Below are 18422 nucleotides of genomic sequence, written 5' to 3'. Positions count from 1 at the left end.
TTGCCAGGTATCTGATTGTCTTCCTTCCCTCTTCACTTGTGTCATTTACGCTGTGTCTAGACTGGCCTCCAGCTTTGAAGGGGTCATGGTATTAGGGTGTTGAGAGATAACTAATGATGTGCTGCAGAGTAAAGGGACTTCAAAGTAGCACAGGCACTTTGAAGTACCCGCAGGTGACCTGTGGCTACACACAAGCCAGCACTTCGAAGTTTGACACTTCGAAGTTGTTGCAGGGGAGATTTAGCCTAATGAAATGCTGCAGATGCACACAGCACTTCATTAGTAATCTATGAACACCCTAATTACCATGCCTTGGCGAGGTTGGGGGCTAGTCTAGACACAGCCATAATCTGTAAATCATGATGGCTTGTCAGGATGAAGTTGCGAAAGTGAGTATCCCTTCACTGACATGGCCCACTTCACTGATGGTTTATGACATACAAAGAAGTCCTATCAGTCCTTTGAGTAGTCTGGTAAGCAAACAGTATTCTCCCTCCCAGTCCTCCAGAACTGCTCAGGATCCATTAATCTCTGAGGATAGAAATAAGAAACAGGTCTATCACCCCATCAGGAGATGTGTATCCCACCTTCATACACCAGGGCTTGTTAGTCCGTGACCTGGGGCTGTGACAGAGAAACCTTGGCAGTACCTCTAGTGACAGATTGCATCCACACATAAAAACAGCTCAAAAGAGCAAGCTGCTCTGTCGACAGAGAGCAGCTGGACTGCCCAGCCCTCTCTCAACAGAACAGCTGACTGGAAACTCTGCAAACAAGGCTGCCCGGGGAACTGGAAGCCCTCTGTGTTGACAGAAGTGTCTACGTGGGCAATCTGTCGATAAAACACTGTTGACACAGGCATTATACCTGATTGGGCAGAGGTATAACACTGTTGGCTGCGTTTTGTCAACAAATTCTCAACAGAGCGCTTTAACCATGTAGACAGCAAATTTTGTTGACAAAAGTGCAGTTTTGTCAACAGAGGCTGCCTATGTAGACATAGCATGGGAGATTAGCTTACCTTCTGTGTACCCAAATACAGATCATCTGTGCTAAAAATCAAAATAAGAGACAATATAATGGTTGTGCCTTTTTTAAAAACTCATGAATATTATGTTTACAAAAGTTGCAGATGAGGGGATTTATTTTTTCAAAGTATAAAACATACCACCTGAGTACAACGTTTTAAATAAACTATGAACAATAATTAGTGATATAGTTAATTCAAAACCCATATTCAGACTTCCCAAAAGTTGAAGGATTTGGAATATAGATCTGAATTTTGCAGTTCATGTCTACCTCTATTTGTGTATAAAATGTATCTATAATGCCATCCTGGAGAAAGTCACATCCACTCCTCCTCAATCAAATGAGACAGGTTGAACTGGCCTAGGGGAGGAATCAAAAGATAAGGAGAAAGAGGGAGTGGAGCTTGTCAGGCTATGAACAAAAAAGAAAGGGGAATGCTTTTTAAAGCAACTCAAGCAGCATTGTATGCACCATCTTAGTAGCACAACCACCTCAAGACTGAGTTTGCCAAGAGTAACAGAACTGATAAATAAAAGCAATACAAAGATTAATTGGACACTGAAGACACGTAACTGTGACTATTTACAAGTGACTATAAATTTACATCATTAAACACAAGGTTTTCTGGTCGTGAAATGAAAACCTTTGACTGCAAAGGTACAGCTAAAGGGCAGGACATAATGTTAATTGAGGTACTAGGACAATAAAGCTGTAGAGTGTCTGACTCCTAGATCAAATTCAGGGCAAATAATGTATGGTCTACCTAGAGAGATTAAAGTTCAGAGTCACAGAGAGTTGCTTCACAAAACTGATCTTCAGTTTAATTGAATATAAAACTAAGCGAGAATTTTTCAAGCCAGTTGATTACAAAATCTGCTATGGTAACACTGATGATAACAGTATGTATCTCAATGAAAATAGTGCTTTTCATGAGTTTTCGTATGAATTCTTTGATTCCCTCATCATAAAGTTTGCTGCAGAATTCACCCATTGCCTTAGAATCATGCTCTAGAATTTTAAAAATTTGCTTTTTAAAAATTATTTCTAACTATTCTGGTTATGAAAAACAAACTTGAAGTGAGTGTCAAATGATTCGCGTTTGAATTCCTGAGTCAGCAGACAGCCTGCAATAGGTCAGTTATAGGAATTGCTGTGTTCATCTCAATGGGTTGTCATCTCTGAGAACTAAAAATGATCTTAAAGACAAACATTGATAGTTCTTTCACTGCTGATCATATAAGGAAAAACATCTGGTTAATGTGCTTATTCCGTAATTCCAAGCTGCTCCCCACATCTCTCCATGAGCCTAAAATTGCAACTGCTGCCTCCTCAGCTGTCAAAATTTCCAACTTCCACAGTGCAGTTGAGCATTGTTAAAAGAAGATATAAAGGTCTTATCTAAACAAAAAATTAATTTGCTACAACCTTTGGTGAAAATCTACTGCACACTAACCGGCTCTGCTCTCACTGGTCACATGTCCATGCTACCATCACTAAAAAGTTCCATAGTGCACTTTTATCTGTGACTGTTTGAAACATCAATAGGTCGAAACACGCTATGGACGTCCAGTGCTGAGTGGCAGGGTCACAGCTTGGTAATGCATGGCAAGTCAGCGCACTGTAGAGTTATACTCCAACTTTCCAGGCATTAACTTTCCATTTAGAAAAGGCTTAAGGTCTGCTCTACCTACAGTTTTTGCAAAAGAGTAATTAAGTTGCTTGTGGGGAGGGAGTATTTATAAATATAGATTTATTGGCATAAGCTTTACGTGGGCATGGTTATATTAATATACAGGTGCCTTAGGCTTAGTCGACACTGAAGCTATGTCTAGATTAGTGTGATTTCACCTTCGCCTGAACCTGCTTCATTGATCAGCTTTGAGGCAGAGGGAAGTAGCCCTGTTCCACCAGGATGGTGGCCATCTAGGCATAGATGGGGGCATTCCGGCACTTCATTTTGTGCTCTTGTAGTATGTCCACCTCCCTGCACAAGTCCAAGAGGGCCTGGACCCTGGCCCTGGTCCAGGAGGGGGCCCACCTCCTTAAGCCCCAGAGTATCTCCTGGGACCCCTCAGGCTGGTCTCTCAAGGCCCAGGGGATCTCGTGGGGCCTGTGCATCAGCCATGCTGCTGGCTAGTGTGGCTGTGGGTATATCTAGGTGGGCTGGCCCATCTGTACACACAAGGCCTGCGTCTTCAGGAACGCGGGCCTGTGCCATCACTTGGAGGCAGGGACCTACATCCCCCAGAGGGAGATCCTGGCTCATGCTTCTGTACACCACCCACCTCAATGCCAGCCAGTTCAACGGCCGTCTGAACCATGCCCTCCAGGTGGTGGAGGGGACCTTCAGCCACCTGAAGGGCTGGTGGTGGTGCCTCCTGGCCTGCCTGGATGTCAGCCTCCAGAACATCCCCCAGGTTGTGGGTGCATGCTGCATGCTCCACAACATTGTTGAGAGCAAGGGGGAGGCCTTTGTCCAGGGGTGGCCAGTCAACACTGGCACGAGCTCCCCCCAGCTGGCTGCCACACCCAGTTGCCAGGCCCACCACAAGGGGGTACAGGTCCACAACGCCCTGCAGGCCTCTTTTAATCGGGAGACCCCTAAGCACCTCCCTGGCCATCCCCGGCAGGCCTCCTGAACACCGCCCCCACCACCTGCAGACTATCCCTGCAACAAGCACACATCTCACAGGGTTCTTTGAAAAATAAAACAGTGGATTATTGAATAACTGATAAAACTATCTGGTATGGTATGTGGACAACAAAAACTGGAACTTAATATACAAATGGGGGGCAACTATATACAAATGGGGAACCAGCAGACAGCTCGGCCATTGGCCCATCACTCTGGGGTGGGCGTAGAGGGGCACAACCCCCAGCGGGCTCAGGTTGCAGGCCCCCCCGCTTTTCCACGGTCCCTGGCGTGGCAGGCCCAGGAGGACCGGCAAGTAGGGCTGGGATGCCTTCCCCAGCCAGTCTTCAGCCCTAGTAGGCTCCTGTCCTGGGGGGCTGGCAGGTGGGGCAGCAGGCGGGGCATCGGGTGGAGCAGCAGGGAGGGGAGCAGGGGGTCAGCAGGAGGGCAGGAGCCGGCCATGGCCTCCCAGAATGACCCAGTTATGTCCTGGAAAACCCCCATAAACTCCTGCCTGCCTGGCACCAGGTGGACTTCTTGTGATCGAAGTCCAGCCTCTCCTCGGCTACCTCTGCCTGCCACCGGAGAGCCGCCAGGAGCTGGGGGGTTCATGGGGGCCATCCCCTGCATCCAGCGGTGGAGTGCCCATCCTGGCATTGGTGGTGTCCCCGGGCGCTGGTGGTGCCTGACCTCTGGTGGGCTCTCCAGCACGACGTAGGGTGCCTGGCTGTCTGGGGCCTCGGATGGTGCAGCTGCAGAAAGGGGGAGAGAGGGAGGGGAAGGCTGTTAGTACTGTGCCCTGGCCCGTGGACCATGCCCCCTGTCCTCCTTTGGGTGCTGGGTCTCTGTCCCCCGTCCATGGGTCTGATGTCCCTGTCTGTAGCCCCAGTGCATGGTCTGCCCCCCACCCGGGTTAGGACATAGCGCTGTCCATGGATGTGGGTGCTGACAGGCACTGATGGCCATGCTGCTGTCCTGGAACCATGCTGTGGCTGGGCAGTTGTAGGTTGGCATCTGCTGGGGATGTGTAGGGCCTCTGGTTGTGTCTCGTGCCCCTGTCCAGTGGCCTGGGGTGCGTGCCCTGTGGGTACAAACCTGACTGTCCACTGCCGCAGTTGGGGGAAACCTGGTAGGCAGACACCTGGCTGGTGCTCTGGGAGGGGAGGTCAATGAGGAGCGCCCCCCCCCGCCCACTCACTGCTGGACCCCTCCTCTGCCATCGCGAGGGCTGGCTCCTTGGCTGGGCCCCAGGGGGCAGGGCTGGCCTCTGGGCTGGACTCCGGCTCTGAGGCCTGCTGGGACTCCTCGGCTGCAGTGTCCAATATGACCGGGGGAAAGGAGGTGTCCCGGGGGCCCAGGATGGCCCTGAGCTCCCTGTAATAGGGGCAAGTGGCAGGGCAGCCCCAGACCAGCTGGCTGAGTCCCGGGCCTGGGTGTAACCCTGCCGCAACTCCTCCATCTTGCTCCGGACATGATCCGGAGTGAGGACAGGGTGACCCTGGGTGGCCAGGCCCTCAGCCAGTCAGGTGAACTCTTTTGCATTCTGCTGCTTGCTCCCCATCATGTGGAGCAGCTCCTCCTCACCCCAGAGTCCTAGCAGGTCTCAGAGCTTGGCCTCCATCCAGGAGGGGCCCTGCCACTTTTTGGCCTGCCGTTTGGCTGCTGGGGGGTCCTGGGCCCCTCAGGGGGGAGCCCTGGGGACACTCATGGGGTTGGCTGGCTGCCATGAGTGATGGTTGGGCGGTTTGGGGCCTCTGGAGGGCATGCAGGACTGGCATGTGCTGCTGCCTGCACACACTCAGCTTCCTGCCACAGGAAATACGGGTCTGTGGTGCTTTAAGGACTGCTGCGCATGGGCATAGAGCATAGATCATAGAGCCCCGCAGGGGCTGGACAGCACATCTCAACCTCTCAGCTGATTGCCACCATGGAGGACCCTGCTATTTCGAAGTAGTGGGATGCAGATCATCTACATATGCCCTACTTCAACGTTTAAAGTCGACTTAGGGCGCTATTCCTACCTTCTGATAGGAACAGCGATTTTGACGTCTTGCCGCCTAATGTCGATTTCAACGTTGAAGTAGCGCACAGCATGTGTAGACGCGACGTGCGCTATTTTGATGTTGTGCCAGCTACTTCGAAGTAGCTGGCTAGTGTAGATGTGGCCATGGTGTTTGCTTCAACGTCCAAAAGGGTTTAGCTTCTGAATGCAGTCTGTGCATCCACTCTGCCGTAGTGCCACTCAGCCCTACCCTACCCTATAGTCTGCTTGTAGGGAATGAAAGTTCCGTGTGAGTTTTTTCACCTTGGTTTTAGTCTGTATTAACACACTTGACCTTCTGTGCTTTAGTGAAATTAAATATGTTTCTGTCTCATTTTTGATTAGGCTACAGGGTGTCATAAGAAAAGATTAATGATTTTAGCTGGAGCACTGGCAGGCAAAGAGAGGTCTTTACTGCCCTCGTGTTCCAACCAGAATTCCATTCCTTGATGCTAGGGTGCACTCCTTAGGCCTAATGAAAGGTTGACATATAATTTATTTTCTTGGCTAAAATAATAATTGAAATGGAAACCTAAGTGTATTGTACAGCAAATCTTTTTTTCCTTGCATTTTTCTTTAGTGAAAAAAAGAAAAACTTGTTTTCTTGGGAACCTGAAGACACTCCCTAGAGATAGAAAGTGGTTTTATAATAGTTGCACTTTTTTAGTAGGTAACTTGACATTTCCTTCTAGTGTGGAACTGAAAGCAGTTATTTTAATCCTTGTTGGGAAGGCTGTCTCCCAGAATGAGAAAATATTATAATGTGTGTGGAAGTTCAGTTCTAACACCCATTCTGACCGTCAAACTGTCCTGCAATGGCAAAAGAGCATGAGTGCCAAACTCAGGGCAAACTTAAGAAGCAGGGCACAACTTCCAAATTGATTGTGTGTTCTGTATTTTTGACTTCACCAACCAATAATCTTGTGTATACTTATGAAGCACTAAATTAGCCTTCACGCGGAGTCATAGACAGTTCTGTTGGGAATTCCAATCAATCTTACCATCCAGGTGAGCTTACTCTTGTATAAGATAGTCCCTTACATCAAAGATCACAATAATATTCAAGGTTATTTACCGTTCCAAAGAACCAGACACTTACCCAGACCTTAGATCTCACACCAAAGACAACACTTGTAGCCAGTTCTATAATAAACTATCTAAAGACTCATTATCTAGGAAAGGAAATGATAGAGTTATTTACAAGGGTAAAAAAAGTAAACTTACACACAAATGAGTTCTAGTCTTAAGTTTCAAAGAGTAAGAGAAGCTTCTATGATAAGTCAGCTCTATACGTCCTTTCTGACTAACCCAGGCTAAGCACTGAGGAATCCCTTGTTAAGCCTAGGAATTTGCCCCACCAAGATTCCAAGAAACAAAGAGATACAGTTCCTCCTATTTGCTCCTCCCCCATTCTGCTTCAAGTAGCAAATTCAGCTGTTGGGATGAATTCACTTGTACATCTGCTCTTCAGGAAAAGGAGAGATGCAATCAATGAAGTCTTATGTCCACTAATGTTCCACAGTAATTCATCTGGTGTTGATAAGCCTTTGTCTTGCAAGAGTTGACATCTACTCTTGAAACTGGTATTTCACACTCAATAGTTCTGTCTGGTGACTTCCAGTTACACAGCACACACTTTAATATTACTTTATAATATGAGATACAGATATTTGCATGCATCAGTTCGCAACCATTTAATAAACACATTCTTACAATTCTAACTCCAGCTTTAACAGAGCTAACACTCAGGAGAGCTGAACTGGTTCCAGCTATGTATTTGTGAGTGTTCAGCTGAGACCTTGGGTTTTGGCATGAGCTGGCATCTAGTCTGCCAGCATCACATCAATCAGACATATTCTTACTCTGGTATTGTGATGTAGAAACTGTCCTGCAACTTGGGCCTCCAGTAAGACCTAATGTATCTTCTACCTCCTGACTTTACACTTGTGCTGCTGAAGCACAAGTGTACTATCCAGGAGCAAGGATCAGGTTAACAAAGTTAAGTAAAAACTAAAAAGATCCTAAGTTGCTTTCCATACATGTTAGACTCTATTCTGTGGCAGTAGTTGCCCTCACATTTCTTGTTACCTCATTTAACCTTTTGCAGCACATCAAGTAGTTCTCCTTGTATGTATTCAGTAGATGAATTTAGTGCACATCAAAGTTAATCTTCCCCATACTTCGTAGCTCAGTTCTCATTTTTGCTAGTCCAGCTCCAGTCAGTTCCACCCAGGTCCACCACATGGGGAAGAGAGACGGGAACACTTTACTGGGGCTTGGAGGCCCTGAGGGCCCAGCCCAGGCTGCAACCCTCATTAAGATGAGGAACAAAATAAAGCTAACTTGTAGATCATGCCTGAGGATATTTATAGCAATGTATTTCCCTGTATCTATGCATCTATTGTCCAGCTCTTGTGAGAATGGCTGGAGCCAAATAGAAGCACTGTTAGAGCAATCTCAAGTTACATTCTGAGCAGTGAGCTGCTGGCCCAGCCCAGGCCCTTCTCTAGAACAGTGTGGCTACGTCTACACGTGCAGCCAACATCGAAATAGTCTATTTCGATGAATAACGTCTACACGTCCTCCAGGGCCGGCAATGTCGATGTTCAACTTCGACGTTGCTCAGCCCAACATCGAAATAGGCGCAGCGAGGGAACGTCTACACGTCAAAGTAGCACACATCGAAATAGGGATGCCAGGCACAGCTGCAGACAGGGTCACAGGGCGGACTCAACAGCCAGCCACTCCCTTAAAGGGCCCCTCCCAGACACAGTTGCACTAAACAACACAAGATCCACAGAGCTGACAACTGGTTGCAGACCCTGTGCCTGCAGCATAGATCCCCAGCTGCCGCAGAAGCAGCCAGAAGCCCTGGGCTAAGGGCTGCTGCCCATGGTGACCATAGAGCCCCGCAGGGGCTGGAGAGAGAGCATCTCTCAACCCCCCAGCTGATGGCCGCCATGGAGGACCCGGCAATTTCGACGTTGCGGGACGCGGATCGTCTACACGGTCCCTACTTCGACGTTGAACGTCGAAGTAGAGCGCTATTCCTATCTCCTCATGAGGTTAGCGACTTCGACGTCTCGCCGCCTAACGTCGAAGTTAACTTCGAAATAGCGCCCGACGCGTGTAGACGCGACGGGCGCTATTTCGAAGTTGGTGCCGCTACTTCGAAGTAGCGTGCACGTGTAGACGCAGCTTGTATGTGCTAAACAAGGACTTGTAGTTCGAGGCTGAGAGACAATGAGATTTGTGTTCTTCTATGTGAGATGGTCTATTATGTCAATATCAAGAACTGACCAGTCCCAGAGTTCTTTGTGCATAGGCAAGAGGGAGGGAGAGCTGGTGGAAGGGGCAAAGCATAAGACAGTGGGACCCAGTGCTGCTGCTGTTTCTTGTAGGATCAGCAGGCCTAAAACATAGGTGAGTAAGTGTGTTTCACTCACAATCACACAGACACACCCCAGGGTAAGCTGTTAAAAAGCAGGACACATCTCCCAGGCTTAGTGGTGGCTATCAATGCAAATCAGGCATTCAGAAACATAATGATATAAAAGAAAGGGACTTAAATAAGCTGAAATACACCAATGTGTCCTGCAGTTAATTGGACAAGGCTTTTCTGCAGTCAGGTAATATACTAGCTAAGGAAGCAGATGAGCAAAACCAAGATGAAAATTATTTCTGTGTTTGTGGCACTGGCAATTGATGACAAAGAAAAGCTGCCAGAACATGCGTCATGTGTTCCCAATCTAATGCTTGAAGACAGTCATTATCACCGTTAGCACCACTGCATGCAGAAGGTTTATGAAAAGCAGGAGAGAATCGTGCTACACTGTCTGATTCTTGTCTTTCCAAGGATCCAGGCTTGTGGCCTGAAAATGTAACAGATTCTATCCATTAAAAATGTTCTGTCTGGTGCCTTTACTTTTGAAAACATGTGGAAGCTAGCAAAGTCAATGCCAAAAGATATTGATGGGCATAATTTTCATGAATTTCTTCTCAAATATAAAGAGTAATGGAGAGGTAGCCATGTTAGTCTTTACTCCAACAAAACAAAGCAGCAGAAATGTAGCACTTTAAAGACTGTGATTGCTGGTGAGAATCTTTCTCAGGTTAAGATATATTATAGATTTCTTGTCTAGTGTATTTATAGATTTCTTGTCCTGTCTCCTAACGTGAGAAGGACTCTCACCAGCAATCACAGCCTACACCACAGTAATATGAATCCTGGAACTTTTCCTTGCAATAAACCCTTCTGCCAACTTTGTCCACATATTTATTCTGGGGATACCATCACTGGACCTAACCATGTTAGTTACAAGATCAAAGGCACATTCTAGTGCAATTCCAGCAATATTATATATGCTATTGTGTGCCAACAATGCCCTGACACTATGTACATTGGACAGACTGGGCAAAACCTTTGCCAAAGAATAAATGGACACAGAGCAGACATCAAGAAACTCAATACACATAAGCCTGTCAGTGAACACTTCAATGGAGTGGGCCATTCTGTTAAAGACCTGAGAATCTGTGTCCTGCATCACAGAGAATTTAACAAAAGATTAGAGCGTGAGACTTCTGAGTTAGCATGTATATTTAAATTCGACACACTAACACATGGTATGAAGAGAGATATCAACTACCTCATGCATTACAAAGACTGCTTCCCTTTCTTTGATGCTCGTAATTATCTCAGACAGAACAATTAACATCCCCCCATCTTTCACTCCCTTCCTTCTCCTCTATTTGATTTGGCAGTTTTTATTGCAATTTTTTTCTTTTTGGTCCTCTGTACTTATATATCAAAACAAAGAAGCAGTAAAGTAGCACTTTAAAGACTAACAAAATAATTTATTAGGTGAGCTTTCATGGGACAGACCCACTTCTTCAGACCATAGCCATACCAGAAGAGACTCAATATTTAAGGCACAGAGAACCAAAAATGGTAATCAAGGTTGACAAATCAGAAGAAAAATTATCAAGGTGAGCAAATCAGAGAGCAGAGGGGCGGGGGGCAGGGGAGTCAAGAATTAGATTAAGCCAAGTATGCAAAAGAGCCCCTATAATGACCCAGAAAATTCCCATACCAATTCAAACCATGTGTTAATGTGTAAAATTTGAATATAAAAGAGAGTTCAGCAGCCTCTCTTTCCAAAATAGTGTGAAAATTCTTCTTCAGTAAGACACAAACTCTTAAGTCATTAAGAGAATGGCCCACTCCATTAAAATGTCAGCTGACCGGTTTGTGGATCAGGAGTATTTTTATGTCTCTTTTGTGCCCATTAACTCTTTGTCTAAGAGAGTTTGAAGTCTGTCCAATATACAAAGCATCTGGGCATTGTTGGCGCATGGTGGCATATATGATGTTAGTTGAGGAACATGAGAATGTGCCCATGATTCTGTGACTAGCCTGATTAGGTCCAGTGAGGGTATCCCCAGAATATATATGTGAACAGAGCTGGCAGTGGGCTTTGTTGCAAGGAAAAGTCCCAGGACTGGTGTTCCTGCGGTATAGACGGTGGCTGTTGGTAAGAATCCTCATAAGATTGGGAGGTTGTCTGTAGGAGAGAACAGGCCTGTCACCTAGGGCCTTCTGGAGTGTGGCATCCTGATTAAGGATAGGTTGTAGGTCTTTAACAATGTGTTGCAGTGGTTTGAGTTGGGGGCTGTAGGTAATTACCAGTGGTGTTCTGTTCTTGGCTTTTTTGATTCTCACCAACAGCCACAGTCTATACTGCAGGAACACCTGTCCTGGGACTTTTCCTTGCAACAAAGCCCGCTGCCAGCTTAGTCCACATATCTAATCTGGAGATACCATCACTGGACCTAACCAGCTTGGTTACAGAATCACGGGCACATTCTCATGTTCCTCAACTAACATCATGTATGCCATCATGTGCCACCAATGCCCAGATGCTTTGTATATTGGACAGACTTCAAACTCTCTTAGACAAAGAGTTAATGGGCACAAAACAGACATAAAAACACTCCTGATCCACAAACCAGTCAGCCACATTTTAATGGAGTGGGCCATTCTCTTAATGACTTAAGAGTCTGTGTCTTACTAAAGAATTTTCACACTACTTTGGAAAGAGAGGCTGCTGAACTCTCTTTTATATTCAAATTCGACACATTAACACGTGGTTTGAACCAGGATGCAAATTTTCTGGGCCATTATAGGGGCTCTTGCATACTTGGCTTAATCTAATTCTTGACTCCCTGCTCCTCGCCCCTCTACCCTCTGATTTGCTCATCTTGATAATTTTTTTTTCTGATTTGTCAACCTTGATTACTATGTTTAGTTCTCTGTGCCTTAAATATTGAGTTTGTTCTGGTATGGCTATGGTCTGAAGAAGTGGGTCTGTCCCACAAAAGCTCACCTAATAAATTATTTTGTTAGTCTTTAAATTACTACTTTACTGCTTCTTTGTTTTGATAGTATATAGACTAGCACGGGTTTCTATATGTACTTACATATGTCAGTCTGTATTTGAAATGAAATTGATCTGAAGAAGTGGGTCTGTCCCATGAAAGTTCATCACCAAATAAAAAAAAATGCTGTTAGTCTCTAAAGTGCTACATTGCTGCTGCTTTGTTTTCTCAAATATAAGACCAAGAGACTGGCTTGTTTGTAGTGCTACTGACCAAGCATTGTATTGTTTTTTGTGTCATCTGTTTCCTGAGGGAAGGCATAAACAATGCAGTATGCTGGCAAAAAATGAAGGGCATTCATGAATTATGAAGAAAATGCAAACATATATGCTACCTGAACATGAAAAAGCATAAAACATAAAACTTGCCACTGCTAGTGGAAGCAATTACAGCAGTCACTGTCAGGTGGAGAAAGAATGGGCAGTGAGAGTCAAAAATTTTAACAGAAGCTACAGGAAGAAAAGATATATTGGAAAGATTGTTGGAGGTTAAATCATTTCTTGCTTCATGACATTCAGCATTCCAAAGAGATAATAATAAGATAGGTGACCCAGGTAACTTTCTTGGGACTATTGAGATTATAGCTCATTATGACAGCATCATTGGTGACGATTTGGCTAAAGTGAGCAAACTGAGGGCAGAACAATGAAAGAATAGGCTCATTATCTTTCGTGGGACAATGAGAATTTGTTTATTGAATTATGTGGTAAGATGGTGAAGAAGATCATTAAGGAAAAGTTTCTTGAGTTTATCAGCTTTGATTTTTAAAAAAAAGAGAAAAGAAATACTAATTGGCAGCTTGACTTGTCAAAACGTTTCTCTGGATAACTATAGAGGTCATGGATTTGATAATGGCTCTCATATATCAAGAAAAATAAAAGGTGTTCAGGCCTGCATTATGTCCAAAAATGACTTGCTCTGTATTGATTCTCTTTGTGGTTCCTTCCACTAAATCCTGTAGAGTTTAATGCTATTCTAGACTGTACTGAAACACAGGTTGAACCACTCTTGTCCAGCACCCTCAGGACTTGACCGTGCTGGACAAGAGAATTTGCCGGACTATTTTCTGGCACATTGCCAACACTTCCACTACTTACTGGGCTGTTAAAGGACATTTAGGGGTAAGTTACAGCTAAATAAACAGCACAGAACACTGAAAGCCAGGACAGGTAGCTGTAAACAAACTTTATGGGACCATGGGAAATGTAGCTACACCCATAATAAGTGGTCATCCAGCGAACTAAAATCATGCTGGATTCCAGATTTTGCCAGACCAGAGAGTTCCCAATTAGAGAGGTTTAACCTGTATTAATATTTTTGGGTTCTGTTCAGCAACTTTTTGTGTTGTTCAGTTCTAGCCCTGTGAGTTTGAAGATTCTCGCAGATGGGATATTCTTCTCATTTCACTCTCAGTCCAACGCAGGCTGGAGTGCATGTGCTGATGCTGTCCATTCACTTATGAAGCATATTCCAGGTATTCTGGAAGCACTGGAATGTGCTGTTGAATTCAAATTGTCACATGAAGCTCAGTCACAAGTAGAATTAGTGAAAAGGTATTTCGTCTCATTTTATGCCTTTTGATGCTAGCTTCAAGTAGAAAGGACAGAAACAAGATTGTACAAGCCAAAGAACTCTTTCTTGAATAAGAGAAAGTTCTCATTGCTGATATTATTGAGGAAGTAAAACAACTTAGAGATCAGTGGCCCAGAATTCCATGGGAAGCATGTCTTGTAGCAGAAGGCATAGAAATTTTGGCACAAATGCTAAAGAAAAGAGAAATGAAATGGAAACTATTTCATGATGAGACATTTGAGCCTGAGGAATCATGTTTTACAATCTCTGAAAATGAGGCAGAGTCTTTGTTAAAAAAGAAAGTTTTTGACGCAACTTTGGACAATGTCATCTGCAAATCAGAGCACAGATTCATAGCAAACAATAATATTTGTTTTACATTCCATCCAGTCTTGAAATATATGATCTTAGAGTCTGGGGAACTGGAAGAAGCATCTAAATATCTGCTTCACAAGTATCCTACAGATCTGTCTGAAACTTTCCCTTGTGAAATGTTGCACATGAAATACCTCTTAGTTTGCTTTCAGAAAAAAATACAAACTAGTCCTACTTCTCTTATTAAATGATTTTTTTTTTAAAATCTGCAACTAATTTTCAGTGAGGTGTGCATAGCCTTACAGAGTTTTGGACACTGCCATGATTGTGGCAGAAGGTGAAAGAAATTTCAGCAAGCTAGCACTCATCATGTGATTAATCTAAATTAATTTTTTTATCTTTTGACAGCCCTTATTTTAAAATGTAGACAAATATCCGCAGATGACTGCACAGAGAAAGCCAAGATAATTTTATATGTAATTTACAGTAAAGGCCCAATTCTGATCTTGCATTCATAAAACTACAAATTAACTCCAGGGAAATCACTGGAGTTACTCTTGTTTGAGCAAAATCAGAACAAAGCCTAAGTGAGGATTTGAAACCAGGTCCCCAAAGGGAGAGATTAGTGTACTGCCCCATAATATGACTTAGGACCTTACAAGTTGTTACGCTAATTAAAGTGCTTTCCTCTTTTATCTCTGCTCCAAATGGTCAGTGCTAACCTCTGATAACATCTACTTATAGGTGTTGCCAGTCCTGAAAAACTGAATGAATCTGATCCCATGGAAGAAAAGCTTCGAGAACAAATTGAAGAAGAGAAAAAAAGGTGTTGTATCTGCCTCATCACATGTAAATGGCATCTGGACAGGTTCAGTGTGTCCAATAAAACTTCATTACTCATAGCTAACCTCAGTTTTGCTTTCACATTACAAAATTGCCATCTTTCTGTTCACTACTGTCTTTCCACTTTCAGTCTAAAATGTCAACTAGTTTCCTGTAAGATATAATAGCACATCAGTGGGAAACCTGTAAGCCTAGTCTGGTAGTATAAAAATAGCACAAGGTACTGAGGATGAGAGTTAGGAACTTGTTCATTGAGATCAGAATTAGAAATTTCCTCTTTCGTCCTGAGCTGGCAGGGGGCTGGGAGTGCTACCAAGACAACTACTTATCCATCTGTTGTTTGCTCCTGTGGCTAGTTCAGGAGCAATAAATGATTTGCCAGGGTAGTGGTTTTGTATTTGTGCCCATAGAAGCTGTAATAAAATATGAGATGCTCCCTGACCTCTGGCTCTGAGAAGTTGTTTTGAAGTTCAGGGTTGGTAACTGCCCTGGGTAGCATAAAACCACACTAATGATCTGTGAGCATGTTTTCCCAGAGCCAAAGACAAAACTTGTATGTTCTGAACAAACTCTTTTCTTTCTCTCTGCAGTTATAAAACAATGTTCAATCGCTTGAAAGGTCTGAAGATAGAGATTGAACACTTGCAGCTTCTTATGGAAAAAGCCAAGGTGAAGTTGCAAAAAGACTTTGAAATCTGGTGGTCTGAAGAGGCACTGAATCTGCAGGTATCAGAAATGTCTCCTTCAACACTACACAAATGTGAAGTTAAACCTATACATATCATCTAAAGAAATCATTGATTAAGTCAGAAGGGAACTATTATAGCTGAAACTTTGGGCCTGATTCACCTCACTTTCTCTCTGGTGTAAATCAGAACTCAGTAGAATTACAGTTGTATAAAACTAGTGCAAGTGAAAGAACTATAAAGTCCTTTTCCCCCATTACATGCCCTCATTTAGCACCTTCTGAAACATCTTCCAAAAAGTCATTTTCACATAAAGCCTAACTCGGAAAGAATACATGTTAATCATGATTTCAATTTCTTTTATCTTTGTTTTAAATATTTTACTTCAGAAACACTTGTCTGAGGAATTTCAAATGGAATTGAAAGATCTTGATGACATCTTCTGCCTGGCCTATTCTGAGATAGCGAAAGGCCTACTCAGAAATTAGTGACCAGCGTACTGATTACAGTGGAATGATCCATTCGATTCCAATGAATTTTAAGGGATGTAAAGTTACGGGGCAGAAAACTTAGCACCATATTACTTCTTACTTGTCACCAAAACTCTGCTTCTTTAAGATTCACATAAGGTTTGGAAGATCACAGTCTCCACCAATAGCATAGCCACAAAGTCCAACACTTTCCCCCTGGTTCTGATGCCTGTTGTAGCCTTACAGAACTTCTGAGTTGCCCTGTGGTTCAGCTATTATCATTTCTGAATGCTGACACAGCTCCTCACACTCGAGCCAACTTTCCCCTACAGGTACTGTAGTCAACTTTATGAAGTCTTTAGATGCAGAGGTCCCCTACTCAGTACTTGTAGTTACAGCCCTACCAACAGGAGCGGGCAAAGACAGCAGCTACCTCGGGGACTAGCAATTAAAAAGGGCGTGGGGCTCCCAGCAGTGGTTGCCACGACCACAGGGGCAGCAGTGTCTGGAGCCCTGGTTCCTTTAAATTGCCTCTGGAGCCTGATCATCTTGTCTTGTCAGTGCCCCTGTGTAGTTACAACAAACAAAACAGGTTTACTTTAAAATAATAGGCAAAAAGTTTGTAGCCCACTGAAACAAGATAAGATACAGGGCTTTGCAATCGCAAGAGACATCACAAAGTCAAAAATCATCACAAGAGATTTCATTCTCGTGGGCTTTCTTATTATCACTTCTCTAGAAGCCCTTCCTTGGAGGGTTTCCATAAGATGTAGATGGAGGTGGCAATAATATGTTGGAAGGGAGCCCCATCATGTCTTCTAAAAGCAGATCATCCCCAAACATTTGAGATCAAGTCTGCGTGGTGTACCTAATGATAATACATGTGCCTAAATTAAAACGAATACAGAATCCAAGGCATCCATATGTCATGTGGCCATGTGGAAGACAATATTTATTCCACGAGTAAAAAATTATTAGAAAATAAAATTTAATATGCTCAGACAATATTTTTGTTCCAAAAAAGCCCCATATTAATAACTAAACTATAGTTTTGTGAAAATGTTATAAAGAAAAGTATTGAATGGTGTCATTTGCGTGAACTTATTATTTTGAGATGGCATCGTTCAACTTCACTAGCTTATAGGCAAGCTTTGATAACAAAATAGATGTCCAGCCAAAGCATTTTAACTGTGTGGGTGACCAGGGAGTGGGGGGATTAATCGTCTTGTTGTCAAACACAGCCTTTCAGAGACTTGTGAGGTATAATCCACGTGTCCATTGATGGATATCTTCTGTGCTGGTGCACAAAAGAAGCCCCAGATCAGCCTCTCATGATGCATCAATAGAAGATTTATACATCTGGACTAAATAATGACTGTGATACCTTGAACTTTGACCTATCTATAGGTCTAAGCACCCTAAGGAACTCAAGTCAACCCATGCTGAGAATTGTTGAAAATCTGAAATCTGAGCTCAGAATTTCTGAAACAACTCCTAAACATGTTCTCCTAATACCTACAGGAGTTCTTGTGTCAGTAATAAGATCTTCAGGAGAATGCAGCTGAACTGGAAAGATACTGGCTATGATTCACAAAAACACTGAGGGTTGGCCTAGCTCTGTTACCATTGCAGTCAATAATAAAATTCCCATTGATGTTAACAGGAACAGAATTAGGCAAATGTTGAGTACTTTTATGAATCCTGCCCTGGACATTTCTGTTTCCCTAGGACCAGCAAGATAAACTACCAGTGAACAATTCAGCAAGTTCCTTGAGGGCTTCCCCCCAGCCTCTTGAATCCCAGCAACATCTGTATACTAAAAGGTACGTTGAATGTTTTTTCTTGTCAGTATTCAACCACCATCTATGAAGCTAATAATAGCATTTGCTGGGGCTTGTTGTCTCGCAGCTCTTCTTCAGGTTGCAAACATTTTGTATGGAAAACAGCTTAGCATAAAAATTGAACTGCACCTGTATAATTATGTATTACTGAGGTACCACAGTGTTGGGCATGAAACACATGATTGATGGACAAATAGATACAAAATAATGATGGCTTGTTGTAGTTTGAAACCATGTTTTACTGTTAAAAATCCCCTGCTGCTATACTTACTGTTTTTCACTTGATTTTTGATTGTAAATGTGATATCTTAGAATAGGGAACCATTCTCTGTAGCTAGAAAAGGCAACCATCTTCCTCACCTTATCATCTGTCACTTGACTTCACAGCCTACAGTTTTAGGATGAGTAACTACGTAACTCTCAGACACATCCATTTTGTGGAGTAATGTCATTGTACATATGAAGAGACAGGCTTAGTTCACAAGTGAATTTACCAGTTTCTATACTCAAAGGTTAAACCATTAGAAAGGATTTATCTATTTTTAATGGAGTTGAGCC

The 18422-nt window shown here is 43.6% G+C and overlaps 1 protein-coding gene across 1 annotated transcript in view; it reads left to right on the top strand.

Annotated features, from left to right (window-relative positions):
- Positions 1-18422, top strand: part of KIF6 (kinesin family member 6) — a 310424-nt gene that overhangs the window by 278240 nt on the left and 13762 nt on the right. The window contains exons 17-19 of the mRNA XM_074988562.1: positions 14769-14850; positions 15458-15593; positions 17752-17846. Coding sequence (XP_074844663.1) covers positions 14769-14850; positions 15458-15593; positions 17752-17846 — 313 coding nt within the window. The remainder of the gene's footprint in view (positions 1-14768; positions 14851-15457; positions 15594-17751; positions 17847-18422) is intronic.

The sequence above is a fragment of the Carettochelys insculpta genome, chromosome 3, assembly GCF_033958435.1.
Source record: "Carettochelys insculpta isolate YL-2023 chromosome 3, ASM3395843v1, whole genome shotgun sequence".
Taxonomy (NCBI): Eukaryota; Metazoa; Chordata; order Testudines; family Carettochelyidae; genus Carettochelys; species Carettochelys insculpta.
The sequence above is the reverse complement of the archived record's forward strand: the minus strand, read 5'-3'. Positions and strand labels throughout refer to the sequence as shown.